Source organism: Colobus angolensis, unplaced genomic scaffold (genome assembly GCF_000951035.1).
Source record: "Colobus angolensis palliatus isolate OR3802 unplaced genomic scaffold, Cang.pa_1.0 Scaffold456, whole genome shotgun sequence".
Taxonomy (NCBI): domain Eukaryota; kingdom Metazoa; phylum Chordata; class Mammalia; order Primates; family Cercopithecidae; genus Colobus; species Colobus angolensis.
The window spans coordinates 2,862,883-2,878,217 of NW_012117999.1; the positions used below are offsets into that span (position 1 = coordinate 2,862,883).

The 15,335-nt window shown below is 39.7% G+C and overlaps 1 protein-coding gene across 1 annotated transcript in view; it reads left to right on the plus strand.

The window, feature by feature from the left end:
- Positions 1 to 9,883, plus strand: part of B3GALT1 (UDP-Gal:betaGlcNAc beta 1,3-galactosyltransferase, polypeptide 1) — a 49,555-nt gene extending 39,672 nt beyond the window's left edge. The window contains exon 2 of the mRNA XM_011958043.1: positions 8,468 to 9,883. Within this exon, the coding sequence (XP_011813433.1) occupies positions 8,697 to 9,677 (981 nt within the window). The 5' untranslated portion in view covers positions 8,468 to 8,696 and the 3' untranslated portion in view covers positions 9,678 to 9,883. The remainder of the gene's footprint in view (positions 1 to 8,467) is intronic.
- Positions 9,884 to 15,335: the final 5,452 nt, after the last annotated feature.

The following is a 15,335-nucleotide window of genomic DNA, read 5'->3' on the forward strand; positions in this document are numbered from 1 at the left end:
CTTCTCTCTGTCTCTCTCACATGCACTCTTTCTTTTCCTGTCTTGCCTCCCTTTTAGCTGGTTAATGCTAGGTTTTTTTTTTTTCAACCACTTTATCTTCCTTCACCATGTTTTTAAAGTTGCTATGCAAATCTCTTAGGTTAAAGCCACTTGTGTGTGCCATATGTGATCTGTAAATATTTAACAGAAGTTATTCAGAGTCAATTAATAACAGCAGTTATTCAGAGTCAATTTTAACAGAAGTTATTCTGAGTAGTAGTTTGAGATAGTATAAGATATAGTAGTAGTTTGCAGTGAGACAGGAGAATTGTTTATATCCTCCAAAACCAAGCCAGTACATCGGGAACTGCTGGTTTGGAAATGTGCCTCAATCCCAGCTTGAGTTTCTCAACTAATTCTGAATTTTTAAAGGGATCAGAGAAAAGAAGGTGGCAGGAGCAAGGAACTGCTTTAAACTATAATATATTCTTCACATGGTCTTAGTTTTCCTAAGAATCTCAACTGACTTTTCTTTTTCTTTTAACCTAAAAATAAAACAAATTTTGCATCCCTTTTCACACTCGTGCTTCATTCTTCTTTGAATGCTAATTACAAATTTTTCACCCTTTGAAAGTTGGTTTACCGAAACCCAAGAAATTACTTACTCAAATCAGGAAAATTAAAATGTAAAGGAGTGAAGTCTTGTGGAGCAAAGTACAGACAGTTCTCCACTTTGGTGAGCTGACTTTGGATTTTTTGACATTACCATGATGCCAAACCATCATGATTTCAAGTAATGTACAGCATTCAATAAATTTTGTGAGTTATTCAACACTTTATTATAAAGTAGTCTTTGCGTCAGATAATGTTGTCCAACCAGGCAGCACGTTTAAGTTAGGCTCGGCTAAGTTATGATGTTTGGTAGGTTAAGTGTATTAAATGAATTTTCAACTTAGGATATTTTCAATCTACAAGGTTTTTATTGGGACGTAACCCAATCATAAATAGAGGAGCCTTTGTGCTTTGTTACTGTAGCTCTAGCAAAATAATACAGTAGTAGATAACTTGCGGCTCTGGAGGCTGGAGGAGTTTGCAGGAGTGGGCAGAATGGCCACAGCTGGGAAACACGAAGATTTAACAAGCACCAAAAAAACAGGGAGGGGCAGAGGTCAAAAACCAAAACGATGCTCCTAATATAGCATAAATCAAAAAAAGCCAAGCAAAGGAGACAAAAACTTAGTAAAAGATTCAAAGACTGAACCAGAGATAGCAAGTCATTCTGTTCTCAGCTCAGATGTCACCTCCTTAGAGAGTGACTAATTTAAGGTAGCCCTTCTCCCCCATCCCACCTTTGTTTAGTCCCTATCCGATTACCCTACTTACCACTACCTGGAACTGTTTTTGCATTTGTTTATCTTCTGCCTCTCTCTCCTGGAAAGTAAGAGAGAGGAGACATTTGCATTCCCTTTCCATTTCCAAATCTACTTCATTTGTAGATTTGTTTTCAACATTTTTCAGATGTCTTACCAGCTCACTGCCTGGCACCTAGTAGTGTTCAGTGCATCCTTCATGAACAAATGAAGTAGATTTAGCAATGCAAGGGAAATAAGAAATTAGAGACATTATTTAAGACACCAGAGAATGGAAGCAAGCTGCTTGGTGAGGGTCCTGCAACCTTGCCCATGGTGAAGGGAAGCTCAAATGATTGCCAGGCCAATTCAGTGTAACTGGCAATCAAGACATAGGAAATCAATGTTGACTTGTACTTGCCTATGGTTAGAATTCTCCAGAGAACAGAACCAATAGGATATATTTAGATACAGAGAAAGAGATTTACTATGAGGGACTGTCTCATGAGATTATGAGGGCTGAGAAGTCCCATGATCTACTGTCTGCAGGCCAAAGGCCCAAGAAGAATCCAGTGGAATAGTTTCAGTCCAAACCCAAAAACTTGAGAACCAGGGGAGCCAATGTTGTAAATCGCAGTCTGAGCCCAAAGACTCAAGAACCAGAAGCACTGATGTCTGAACTCAGGAGGAGATGAATGTCACAGCTCAAGCAGAGAGAGCAAATTAGCCCTTCCTCTATATTTTTGTCCTATTAGGCCTTCAGTGAATTAGGTGATGCTCTCTTACATTGGTGAGGGCAGTCTTCCTTACTCAGCCTACAGATTCAAATGCTAATCTTTGCCAGAAACACCCTCACAGACACACCCAGAAGTAACATTTCAGCAGCTATCTAGGCACCCCTTAACCCAGTCAAGTTAACACATGAAATTAACCATCACACTGCCTGAACCATGAAGATGGACATGAAGCTGGCACCCCAAACAATGCACAGTTCACCAGAGACACATTACCCACCCACTCCTAGGCCTTACCTCTGGCTATACAAAAGAATTTCAGCAATTCTGGGGGTTTCTTGAAATAAATTATTCAGAATAACAGACATTCTACCATACAGTTTCCAGGAGAAATATGTGCTTCTTAAATTGAAAATTCTGCCCCACTAACTTCCTGAAAGATGAAGGCGGATAGTTACTGGAGAGTTCTCTGAATGAGGTAATCTGAAATACAGTAAGGCCCCTGGGGAAAAAGTCTTTCAAGTGTTCTAGTTGAATGTGTCTATTTACAGAGATTTGTATTTAATGGATGACAAGTTAATGTGTCATCAGTGTCTGTGGTTGTGATGAAGTTGCGAGGAAAATGACAAGTGTTACACATGCAACTTTCTGTTTTACTGATACACTAACTGGTCTGTTAAAAAGGATTTCTTTTTTTAATCTTGTAAAACTGAAAGAACTTTCCAGAGGTTTCTGCTTTTGTGGTATTCTCTCTCTTTTTTTTTTTTCCTTTTCAGTGGGCTTTTTGGCTTTGAGTTTTTCAGGAAGGAGACAGATTTCTCAAGCAGAAAATCCGGTACAGTATACTCACTAAGCTGGATGAACAAACCAAAACACTAACAGCAATACTATTTATTTAGAAGAATTGATCAATATATGTCCTCAGGATCTAAAACCATAAACTGATGAACTGACATAATCCCCTCACTCACAACAGATCCCACTTTTTGTATCATAATACCATCTGCCTGGATAGAACCCTTTCCCCAGAAGCTCAAATGATTTGGCAATAGTTGTTAATACCTGAGATGTATTTGGAGATGAAACAGATTTATTTTTGCCCTCTCTTTATGTTTAAGGCTACTGAGACACAGAAAATCCACACCACAAGTCAGAATTACTCAAGGAGTAACCACAGACATACTGACCCATTACCAACTACTTTATCCAATATACATTAAATGAATCTTTAGAGTTCCATGCATGATGCTACTCTTTCTTGTCTTTAGTTATATTACTATATCCGGCCCATGGGCATATTTTTTGTACTGTTTTGCCACCTGAGAAATCGGTTTGGTTATAAGCAAAAAGGCTACTTTTTTAGCCTCCCTTGCTATGAGTTCTTATTGTCCTTAGCCACTCTTCAGGTTTTAAGAGAGTTTCTTTTCACACTTCAAATTCTCTGATTTTTTTTTAACAGAGGATTTAGTAGATTCTAACTTTCATTCAGCATTGTCTAAGATGTAATACTGTGCCTACTTTTGTTCTCACATCTGAAGACAACAGGAAAAAAGGTCAGTAGAAATAGTGATTCTGTGTGCGTGCATGTGTGTGTCTGTGTGTGTGTTTCAGGTCTTCATAGAAAAGAACCTGCAACGTGTTTCTAAACCTCTTTAACAGTTTCAGCTTCCCCACCCTGCCCTCAGCATCTTCAAACTTTAATGTGCTCTTTGCAAACCATCCTTTTTTGCACTTTTTGATTATCAGGAATCCCTACAGAATTGCTATAGCACAGTGTGTAGGAAACTAGAATGAACTAGAAAAATTCCAAGAAATGGAAGCACATCTAGGAAATAAATGCAGAGGCCAGGAGTGGTGGCTCACACCTGTAATCCCAGCACTTTGGATGGCCAAGGCCAGAGGATCACTTGAGCCCAGCCAAGGTTGAGACCAGCCTGGCCAACACAGTGGCATGTCTCTACTAAAAATATAAATTTTTAAAAAATTAGCCAGGCATGGTGGCATGTGCCTATAATCTCAGCTACTCGGGTGGCTGAGGCAGGAAAATTGCTTGAGCCCAGGAGGTCATGACTGCAATGAGCTGTGATTGTGCTACTGCACTCCAGCCTGGGTGACAGAGTGAGATCCTATATTAACAAGTTAATAAAAAATAATTGCATATGGCCAGACGCGGTGGCTCAAGCCTGTAATCCCAGCACTTTGGGAGGCCGAGACGGGTGGATCACAAGGTCAGGAGATCGAGACCATCCTGGCTAACACAGTGAAACCCCGTCTCTACTAAAAAAAATACAAAAAATTAGCCGGGCGAGGTGGCGGGCGCCTGTAGTCCCAGCTACTCGGGAGGCTGAGGCGAGAGAATGGCGTAAACCCGGGAGGCGGAGCTTACAGTGAGCTGAGATCCGGCCACTGCACTCCAGCCTGGGCGACAGAGCGAGACTCCGTCTCAAAAAAAAAATAATAATAATAATAATAATAATAATAATTGCATATATCACTGGGCGAATAGCAGCTTGAGGTGCTCCCTGACACCCTGGGCTTTCCTATCCAAGATATTGCCTATGTCTCAACAGGCCTTAGGAAGCTTGGAAGTGACTGTTCATGTAGTCACTCACTAGCTGTGTGATCTTGAGCAACCTACTGAATGTTTCTGAGTTTCCATTCTCTCATCTGTCAAATGGAGAAAATTGTACCTCTCTTTTAACACTGTGAGGAATGAAACTCTAAAATATAAACAATAGAATGGCATGGAATGCAGCACACAGCACAGTGATTCCTATAGGCCTTTTAAAATGAGAGCTGCAGTAATAATGGTAAAAAGTATTGTATTTATTACCTGTCCAGAAAGGAATGCTCATTCTTCTGTTAAAAAAAAAAAAGTGTTTATAAACTTTTTTAATGTTCTCCTGTATTTCTATTATATTTCTCCTTTTTTAGCTCCTTCTAAACCTCCCAGCTACCTATGTTTATGCAGTCCCTTCCCCTAGAAAAATCACACAGAAAAGTATCAGATAAAACAAACTCTCAGCTGGGCAAGGTGACTCACGCCTGTAATCACAGCACTTTGGGAGGCCAAGGTAGGAAGATCACCTGAGGTCAGGAGTTGGAGACCAGCCTGGCCAACATGGTGAAACCCCGTCTCTACTAAAAATACAAAAATTAGTCAGGCGTGGCAATGCACGCCTATAATCCCAGCTACTCAGGAAGCTGAGGCAGGAGAATTACTTGAACCCAGGAGGTTTCAGTGAGCCGAGATCGCGCTGTTGCATTCCAGCCTGGGTGACAGAGTGAGACTCCATCTCAAAAACCAAAACAAAACAAAAACAAATTCTCGCTTACTCTTCTAAGAAATAGAACTATGCAAGAGGAGAAATCCTTAATATGAATGAGTGAACTGCTATTGAAATAAAGGGGGCCGGGCGCGGTGGCTCACGCCTGTAATTCCAGCACTCTGGAGGCCGAGGCAGGCAAATCACAAGGTCAGGAGATCGAGACCATCCTGGGTAATGCAGTGAAACCCTGTCTCTACTAAAAAGTACAAAAAATTAGCTGGGCGTGGTGGCAGGTGCCTGTAGTCCCAGCTACTCAGGAGGCTGAGGCAGGAGAATGGTGTGAACCCAGGAGGCGGAGTTTGCAGTGAGCCGAGATTGTGCCACTGCACTCCAACCTGGGCAACAGAGCGAGACTCTGTCTCAAAATAAATAAATAAATAAATAACAAATAAATAAATAAATGGAACAAGATTTGGGGAAGATAAGATCCTCCCTCACACCCTTTAGATTTCACAGATGGGTAACTAGCTACTCAGCTCAGGATGGTGTCTGAGCACCACTCACCATCTGACCCCTGCTAATCTCTCCACCTGCCCTCCCACTTCCTTCTCCCCATCATCCTATCCTCTTCTTTTACTCAACTAGTCCTGGTACACACCATGCTCTCTCTCATTTTATGCCCTTGCATATGCTGTTTCCTCTGCCCAGAATGCCTGACCCCCAGCCAGATAATTTCTAGCCATCCTTAAAGATTCAGCTTAGCTCCCCTTTAGTGAACTTGCCATAGCATCTTCCCCAGGACTTCCTCACTGTTTGACTCTGGCATGGGTGGAGGAGTGACATTCACATTACAGCCTGTGTGAATGGCACCCTCTGGAGTGGTGCTATGGACAGTCTGCAGGACTTAACCTTGCTCTCCACACTCTACCCAGCATTCTTCCCCTGTGTATTCCAGTAGCCTCTAATGTAAATTTTTATTCCACCATTTTATCCATTTACTTGAAACCTTTCCTCCTAGTCTAGCAGTTTTTTAAGGGAAGAGTATGGGTTCTGTTTCTGTTTTTCCAATACTTCACATACAACCGGCACTCAATAAACATTTGATTAATTGGTTGATTGATGGATGCATGGATTAACAAATGAATGAATAAATTCAAGAGTTGAATGAAGGCTTAACCATAGAGATAGAAGATAATAATTTGTGAAATGAACTCTGTAGAGATGAGAAAGGAACAATAAAAAGGAGATCAAAATATAAAGTGGAAAAATCCTCTAATAGCCTGATTACTGGCTCCCAAATATTACCTGACAGGAGCCTCTTCCAGGAGAGGCTTTTGGGGAGGCCCTTATCATCTTACTAATAGGTGGCTCACAATGCAGTAGGAAAGTACGCAAGAGGACAGAGCAATATGATGACAAAAGTAGACTAAGAATCAGATACATGGCCTAAGACAATGGTAGAGAAAGTTTGCTTTCTAGTACCATCCTGGGACTTACTTATAACCTTTTGTAATTGAAATTGAATCCATGTCTGTATATCCCAAGCTAAGAAGCTCTTTTTTTCTATTCCTAGTTTCTCTCACTTCCTTTTGCTTACTGTTTAAAGTTTCAAAATTTGCTGCACATCACATCCTTTTTTTATCAGCTATGGTGCACCTTAGAACAGAAATTTCCCCCGGGAGGACAGGATACAGGAGCCTATATTTAGAAAGTACTTATTATGGTTTGGATGAAGTCCTAACTATGCCTAGAGTCAAGCTGCTTGAAGCCATTCTAATATTCATTTAGTTAGAATGGTAACCACACTGAGTTATTGCTGGTCTCATATGGATCATATATTCACAGTCAGCTCTTGGCTTAGACAAGAAGATATATATATTGTCTCTGCTGTTCACATCATATATTTTTATTTCATTATGCCTATTGTGCTTAGAAGCATGATTTTCAATCTATATTCCCAATTAAATTATTTCAACACAGTCTGTACATGTAAGCACATAGTTTTCTTTGAAGCAGACTTTGTTAAAATTGATATCTATTCTCTACTATCTCTGCCTTCCAAGACTCCCACATTCTGCTCTAATGAGAAAGGAAGAAACAATTTTTTACATGAATGGACTTCATAAACAGGCATATAGGAACTGGCACGAAGTTTTAAAAGTTCTAGAAAGCAGTAGAAGTTCTAGAAAGAATGAGAGTTCCAAAGGAAAACTAAATTTGAACACCAGCTGAAGTCTCCGTCACATCTTCATTGGATCTGTGGCCCCCAAACTCAATTGTTCCTCTCCTTATACTCATGTTGGATTTATAGGCAAATGCAACTAGGTAAAAAAAAAAAATTAAAAGGGCCAGTATAATTTCATCAAGGGAACACATGGGTGAATTGTTGAAAACCATAAAAAGGGACACCATTTAGATCAACTCCAAAATAAATGCTGCCAGCTGTCCGAAAGGTCACTTGGGTGATGGGTTCCATGCTTGAGAGGTCAGCATATCCTCTGCATGAAGTGTCATAGAAAACTAGAATTAGGAGCTAAGCGTGGTGAGAGCCAAAGTAAGGAGAAAAGGAGGAACAGTTGGGAATTACTTCTAAGTCTGAGTCAAGAGAGACACAGCATTAGAAGAGATTTTCCAGTGTGATAAACACATATTCAAATAGAGAGTTAGAGAAGGCAAGGAAATGTTGAGAATCAATTCCTTCACCAGAATCAAGCAAATAAAAGCTCAGACTTGGAAACTGGAAAAGAGATATGAGGCCATGGGTGAGATTTCCTATCTTGAAAGAAGACTTTAGTGCCAGAAAGTATTTCACTGTAAAAAAAAAAAAAAAAAAAAAAAACCTCGTGTGAAGAGGGGGAATTCTTTTTTAAAAATGACTAATATTCCACTTCATCTTCATCTAGAATTTATAATCTATGTATTTCTTAATTGGGTATAAATATACATGCACAACTTCTATCAAGAAGAGAGGAAAAGGGGAGATGGTTATGACAGGAAGTTTTTGGTACTGGTGGAAATGAATGATCATGTGTATTTTAATCCTTGTGGGCAAGTCTTATACCCTTATTATGTTTATCTAAGGATGTAGAATGAGGACATAAATCTAAATGACAACTGTACTTTATTGATTTTGCAGAGTTAAGAAGAACATTTATGAGGCGTGGAGCCCTCCATCAGATTTGGAAGAAAGTAGAGTGAGCGCAGAGGTGACAGACAGCCACCGAGGCCCATGGACAGTCTCCACTTCATGCTTCTCTATCAAACTTTAAGATTTATTAGTAATATGCTGCCTTTGGAAGATGAAAAGAAACTAGTGCCAAGGAAGTATATTCTTCAATATTTGGAATAGACGTGTTCTCAAGACAATGGCTTCAAAGGTCTCCTGTTTATATGTTTTGACAGTTGTGTGCTGGGCCAGCGCTCTCTGGTACTTGAGTATAACTCGTCCTACTTCTTCTTACACTGGCTCCAAACCATTCAGCCACCTAACAGTTGCCAGGAAAAACTTCACCTTTGGCAACATAAGAACTCGACCTATCAACCCACATTCTTTTGAGTTTCTTATCAACGAGCCCAATAAATGTGAGAAAAACATTCCTTTTCTTGTTATCCTCATCAGCACCACTCACAAGGAATTTGATGCCCGTCAGGCAATCAGAGAGACGTGGGGGGATGAGAACAACTTTAAGGGGATCAAGATAGCCACTCTCTTCCTCCTGGGCAAAAATGCTGATCCTGTTCTCAATCAGATGGTGGAGCAGGAGAGCCAAATCTTCCATGATATCATCGTGGAGGACTTCATTGACTCCTACCATAACCTTACCCTCAAAACATTAATGGGGATGAGATGGGTGGCCACTTTTTGTTCAAAAGCCAAGTATGTCATGAAAACAGACAGTGACATTTTTGTAAACATGGACAATCTTATTTATAAGTTACTGAAACCCTCCACCAAGCCACGAAGAAGGTATTTTACTGGCTATGTCATTAATGGAGGACCGATTCGGGACGTCCGCAGTAAGTGGTATATGCCCAGGGATTTGTACCCAGACAGTAACTACCCACCATTCTGTTCGGGGACTGGCTACATCTTTTCAGCCGATGTGGCTGAACTCATTTACAAGACCTCACTCCACACAAGGCTGCTTCACCTTGAAGATGTATATGTGGGACTGTGTCTTCGAAAGCTGGGCATACATCCTTTCCAGAACAGTGGCTTCAATCACTGGAAAATGGCCTACAGTTTGTGTAGGTATCGCCGAGTTATCACCGTGCATCAGATCTCTCCAGAAGAAATGCACAGAATCTGGAATGATATGTCAAGCAAGAAACATCTCAGATGTTAGAATTTTTACCAGTGTAAATACGTTTCTTTTCTTTTTTTAAGAAATGGGACCTACGGTGTTGGTATTTTCCAGGTGTCGGGGGAAATGAACTGGTGAAGGGGTTTTATAAAGTTTTTGCTTCCTGCTATAAGTTCCTTTCTTGGATTACCAATTTATAAACGTTAGACTCTGGTCATAGAAATAATAAATGAGTTAGAAGGGCCAGATTTCATTCTCAGTCCCAGAGCATTGCTATTTATCTCAAAAAGTGACTTCCAAACAACTCCTAGGATTGACGTACTGTGCATCTGAGATAAAAATTTGGTTCTGGGAAACTGAAACTCACAGTAATGTGTCATATCATCTCTGCAAAAATTAATACATAAATAGAAACCATTTTCAAAAGCAATTCAGAAAGGATGCACAGTCAGGAAGACACACTGGATGTGATTATTAATATCGTGTGTATTGTTACATTATATTTTTACATATTTTGCCATGTAATGTGTACAGTATTTGCAGTTCCACCAAGAAATGAACTTGGTACCTGCAGAGAGGCTGCAGTTAAATAGATGGGAGTTTAGATTTGAGAATCAAACATTCTAAGTGTTTGGAAGACAACTCTGCTTGTTCCTCCAAGGATTAAATCTGGTCAGCAGGTGGAATGTGTACAAAATGCTACTTAACAAAGTAAACAAAAGATTTTTTTTCTTTTTTTTCTTTCTTTTTTGTTTTGCTGTTTCAGAACAAACATTAAGTGGTGCCTCCAAGGAAACTTTGCCAAATGTCATCTCACCTGCTTCCTTCCAGACAGTGTTGCTAAGTGCGTTTCACAGTTTCTGGATCTGGCAGGCATATGTCTCTATGTAGAAAATAAGTTGGTTGGAGGCCGAACAATAAATCACACTGAGAAAATAGAAATTTAAGTATGCATTATAATATAACATACGCTTAGCAATAGTATAAGATGTCCCCCAACACATTTGCAAAGCACGTGAGAAAATCTTTAAGGGTGTCAATATTATTGAAAGACGTGGCCCTACTTGCTAACATCTGAAAACACCAGAGCATGTTCAGCAGCAATGCTGTTATGAGGTATTCTGGGGGCTCTGTGATTGAGGAAAGATGGAGGAGGCCGGGTTCGGGTCCCGTTGATGCCACCATACTTATTGGGCCATATGAGTAGGCATCGTAATCTTGTGCTTCAATGTGTTCATTTATAAAAATGGCTGTAAAAAACACCTACCTCACAGATGCTGTGAGAGCAAATTGCATTTGCTAAGTATTTTGAGATCCTTAGCTTAAAAGGTGCTACGTAATGCAGTGTATCATGCATTATGCTAAATGCTAAAATAATTGCATAGTTACAATGATGGTCATCAGTAGCAGTAACATCATCTTAATATAAAATCTGCTAAAATAAAGATCAGCTGTGAACTATCAGTGCGCCTAATTCTGCCAAGGCTTTGACTTTTCCCTGGCTATAATTTAGGTGTTTGGGAAAGCTTCCATTTCTCTGCAATTTCTTCTGGTTTCAATGAATAAGTGACTAGGTGAGTGTGTTGCCTTGATATCCCAAGGTGCTGAAAGTAGAGGCAGCTGCCTTTCTTTGGGAAGGAACCTCTGGTTGGGGGTATGTTACAGTAAATGAAGCATATGCTTTGCAAAATGCATCACGACAACTTAGATCTCAGGAACCACTGAATCTGAATTCTCTCTACGAAATTTGAGCACAGGTAAAGCTAGTTCACCTCTTTCAGAAGAAGCAGAATAGGCAGTCAGCAAACCTGCACATTGCACATCTTCTACCATTTATTAGAAAACACCTCTTTGTTCTCATTCAAAGAAAGCCCCGCAGCTGAAAGAGTGTACCTTTTTTATTTATGTGCTTATTTTTTAACCTGACCCCTGGAGCCCCCCCATAGGAGCTGATAGCAAAGAGATAGACACAATGAACAAGTGGAAGTCATGGCTTGTTTCTGCAAAACACGATCGCTCATCCCCCGCCCTAAAGGACCCAATATGAGACAAGACTTCCCATCCCTTAATACATCTTCATCTTATGGTCAGCAGGACTGCTGGTTTTGATTAGACAATAGCAATTAGGTAACCTGGGAAGAGACAGATCAGCACAAGGTGAACCAGCCTCCAACCCTGCAGCCTCAACTGCTGTTAAGTTCCAGTCACTGGGAAAGTCTCACTTCATACTTGGTTCACCTTCGAGTCGTGCAGCTGAATCAAGCCTCTGTCTCATACTGTTGCCTTGCATCTACCCCATGCTCAAACCACCTCTGGTGTCAAGAAATTACACATTAGAAACATCATATATGTACACCTATGAATCGTTTTATATGTGTGTGCATACATTATGAATACAGCCCTGATCTTTAAAAGGAGCAAAAATCAGAGAATCATATGTCTTAAAGAACTATTTCCTTACTTTTTTATGCTAGGTAATGCCCATGTGACAAACATGTAAATATTCATCAAAGACCACATGTATATATTTTAAAAGCATTTTTTTCTTCTCCCCAACTGTATGTATAGCTAGAATCTGCTTGCTGTGTAACATTTTCTTCTGCATGGAGCTTTTGGTGAAGCAAGGCCATTTGTCCAGTGTTTCAATAGCCTTAAGCATGTTTGCCCTTCGGTTTTTGAATGTTCAAAAAATGTTTAAGTGATCAAGAAAAAGCTCTAACTTTCTACTTTTGTTAATTTTATGACATGACACTGGCCAAAATATTGTTTCAATGAGTGTTGAGCCATTCTTATCATCTCCCTGACATAAAATATACAATGTTTTAGACAGTATTGTACCAAGAGTCTTTTAGACAATTTTTACAAAAACTCTTTTTTTCCCAGTATGCACTGGATAATAATAGTATCAGTGTCTGTGTTCTTAAAGTTCCTTTTTTTTTATTTATTTTTTGGAAAAAAGTTTCTCTTTGGTGGCTAGTTTAGGTGGCTTTGTGTCTTCTTATATTGGAACAAGTGTCAATTTCAATATATAATATTGTATTTTTAAAAAGCCAGAATCAACAAAACGAAGATTACTTTTAATTTGGATTCAATTCAGAAGAATAAAACCCCTTTGCGTGACACGATATGGGGGAAATAAACTATTTACAGAGGAGCCAAGGAAGAAGTTTTTCAATCAAATCTCTTCTATCAAAAGACAATGGAATATTTACCTAAAGCATCTGGGATTCATTTTTTACCTTTCCTAATATGTGGGTTTAGTGGGAGAACTGATTATGTCATTTCTTCTGTAAAGGTGAAAATAGTTTTTATAAACAACAAAGTAACTTGTGAATGAAAGAAGTAATTTACTAGAACAACGCTTGTTGATGATAATTGGCATTTAGGTATAACGTTATATATGATTGTATTTATGTATTTATTTGTCAAAAATGTACATACCGTTTCGCCAAAAGTAATTGTCTGTAAAAGTGCACTCTCCAGGTTTGTAGTACTATTTAGGGTTACATGGGTTGCCAATCAAGCTGCTAATCAGAATACTATTTTTTGTATCGATGTTATAAAACTAAAAATGACAGACGCTGAAGATACCATTACATTTTCTTCACCTTCCTCTTGAAATGTAAACTGTTGACTGAAAGCACGATGCTTATGTACAGGCCCATCTGTCATGAGGAAGATTATGGTTCCATAAAGCTGATTTTTTTTTAAACCATTGGGACAAATAAACAGAAGGAGAACAAATGTTTCACTTTTCTTCTTTTTAGAAAGAATCTGGTGAGACGTGACTGCTAAAAGCTGATGCCCTGCCGTTTACCATTAACCTTTTCCACGATCTCAATGTAGGTAATAGTTCATGCCATTCACAGCTCATCCCCAAGAGCCCAGTGCAACTTAACAGTCAACACAGACACTATTCCATCTAGTAAGTAGACCAGTGGCTACTCTGGGATTTAGGAAACAGGGATTTACTTGCCCCTTGGTGGCCTCAAGGAATCATTTAGTTAAAAAGGCTAGTTAAGCCTCTGTATTAAAGACTATGGGTTAAACATGCCAACAAATTCCAACTCAGGGGAGCACTCTATTAATAATGTATTTGGCAAATTAGGACGTGTTAAATCTAAGGCAAAAATGTCATTCTCATGGTTCATCTGCATGTATTCTTTGGAATACTGCATGTTACTTTAGAAGTTTAATTGGATCAGAAAAGATTTATTCAGACATCCTTCACAGCAGCCAAGTAGATGTTGATTGCTGATGCCTGATTGTGTAAGCAAAAGACTGAGAGCTATTTAAGAGACAAAAGTTCCTTTTATTATCAATCCTGATCTAGCTAAACAGATACTCACTTTTTTCTTTGTTTTCTTCAACTTATTTTAAGTTCAGGGGTACACGTGCAGGATGTGCAGGTTTATTACATAGGAAGTCGAGTGCCATGGTAGTTTGCTGCACAGATCATCCCATCACCTAGGTATTAAGCCCAGCCTCCATTAGCTATTCTTCCTGATGCACCCTCCCCTGAACCCCTCCTGACAGGCTGCAGTATGTCGTTCCCCGCCATGTGCCCATGTGTTGTCATCATTCAGCTCCCACTTGCGAGAACATGTGGTGTTTGGTTTTCTGTTCCCGTGTTAGTTTGCTGTGGATAATGGCTGCCAACTTCATTTATGCCCCTGCAAAGGACATGATCTTGTTCCTTTATATGGCTGCACAGTATTCCAGATATTCACTTCTTAATGGAAATTTAACTTTTGATTTATTCTCCATATACCTTGGAGTTCAAAAAGGTAAAGTTTATCAGGTGAGTGGAACTATGTGAATAAATAATAAAAACATAAAATATACAGATTTGTATGCCACATAACTTTTTCAAAGGACCAACATCAAAAGCAGTGATCTAAAATTATAGTCTCCAGGTCGGACACGGTGGCTCACGCCTATAATCCCACCACTTTGGGAGGCCAAGGTGGTGGGTCACCTGAGGCTAGGAGTTCAAAACCAGCCTGGCCAACATGGTGAAACCCCGTCTCTACTAAATGTACAAACATTAGCCAGGCATGGTGTAATCCCCGCTACTTCGGAGGCTGAGGCAGGAAAATCGCTTGAACCTGGAGGCAGGGGTTGCAGTGAGCCAAGATTGCGCCACTGCACTCCAGCTTGGGTGACAGAGCGAAACTCTGTCTCAAAGATAGATAGATAGATAGATAGATAGATAGATAGATAGATAGATAGATAGATAGATAGATAGATAAATAGAAGTATAGTCTCCAGACCAGGAGCACTAGATTCAACAGGGAACTTCCTAAAAAAGCAAATTCTCAAGTCCCTCCAGAAACTTCAGCGTGTGACTCACCAGTCCATTTTAACGAGCCCTCTACGTAACTCCAGTGCCCACTGGAGCTGAGAACACTGACCCAGAGCAGAGATTGGCAAACTACAGTCTGTGAACTCCATCTGGCCTGCTGTTCACAAGCTAGGAGTGGTTCCCATGAACAGCTGCAATGATTTGATGACAGCAGATGCTAACATGGAACTCCAATTAAGCAGGACTTTAGTCCAATACAAAGAATACCATTCCTCTCATTAGTAGATGTGTATTACCAATAAACAAAATTGTACTCAGTTATTATTTTATTTTGAATTCCATCAATACAAAACCAGGAAATTTATTTTTTCTTTTGTTATGTAATGTACTATCAT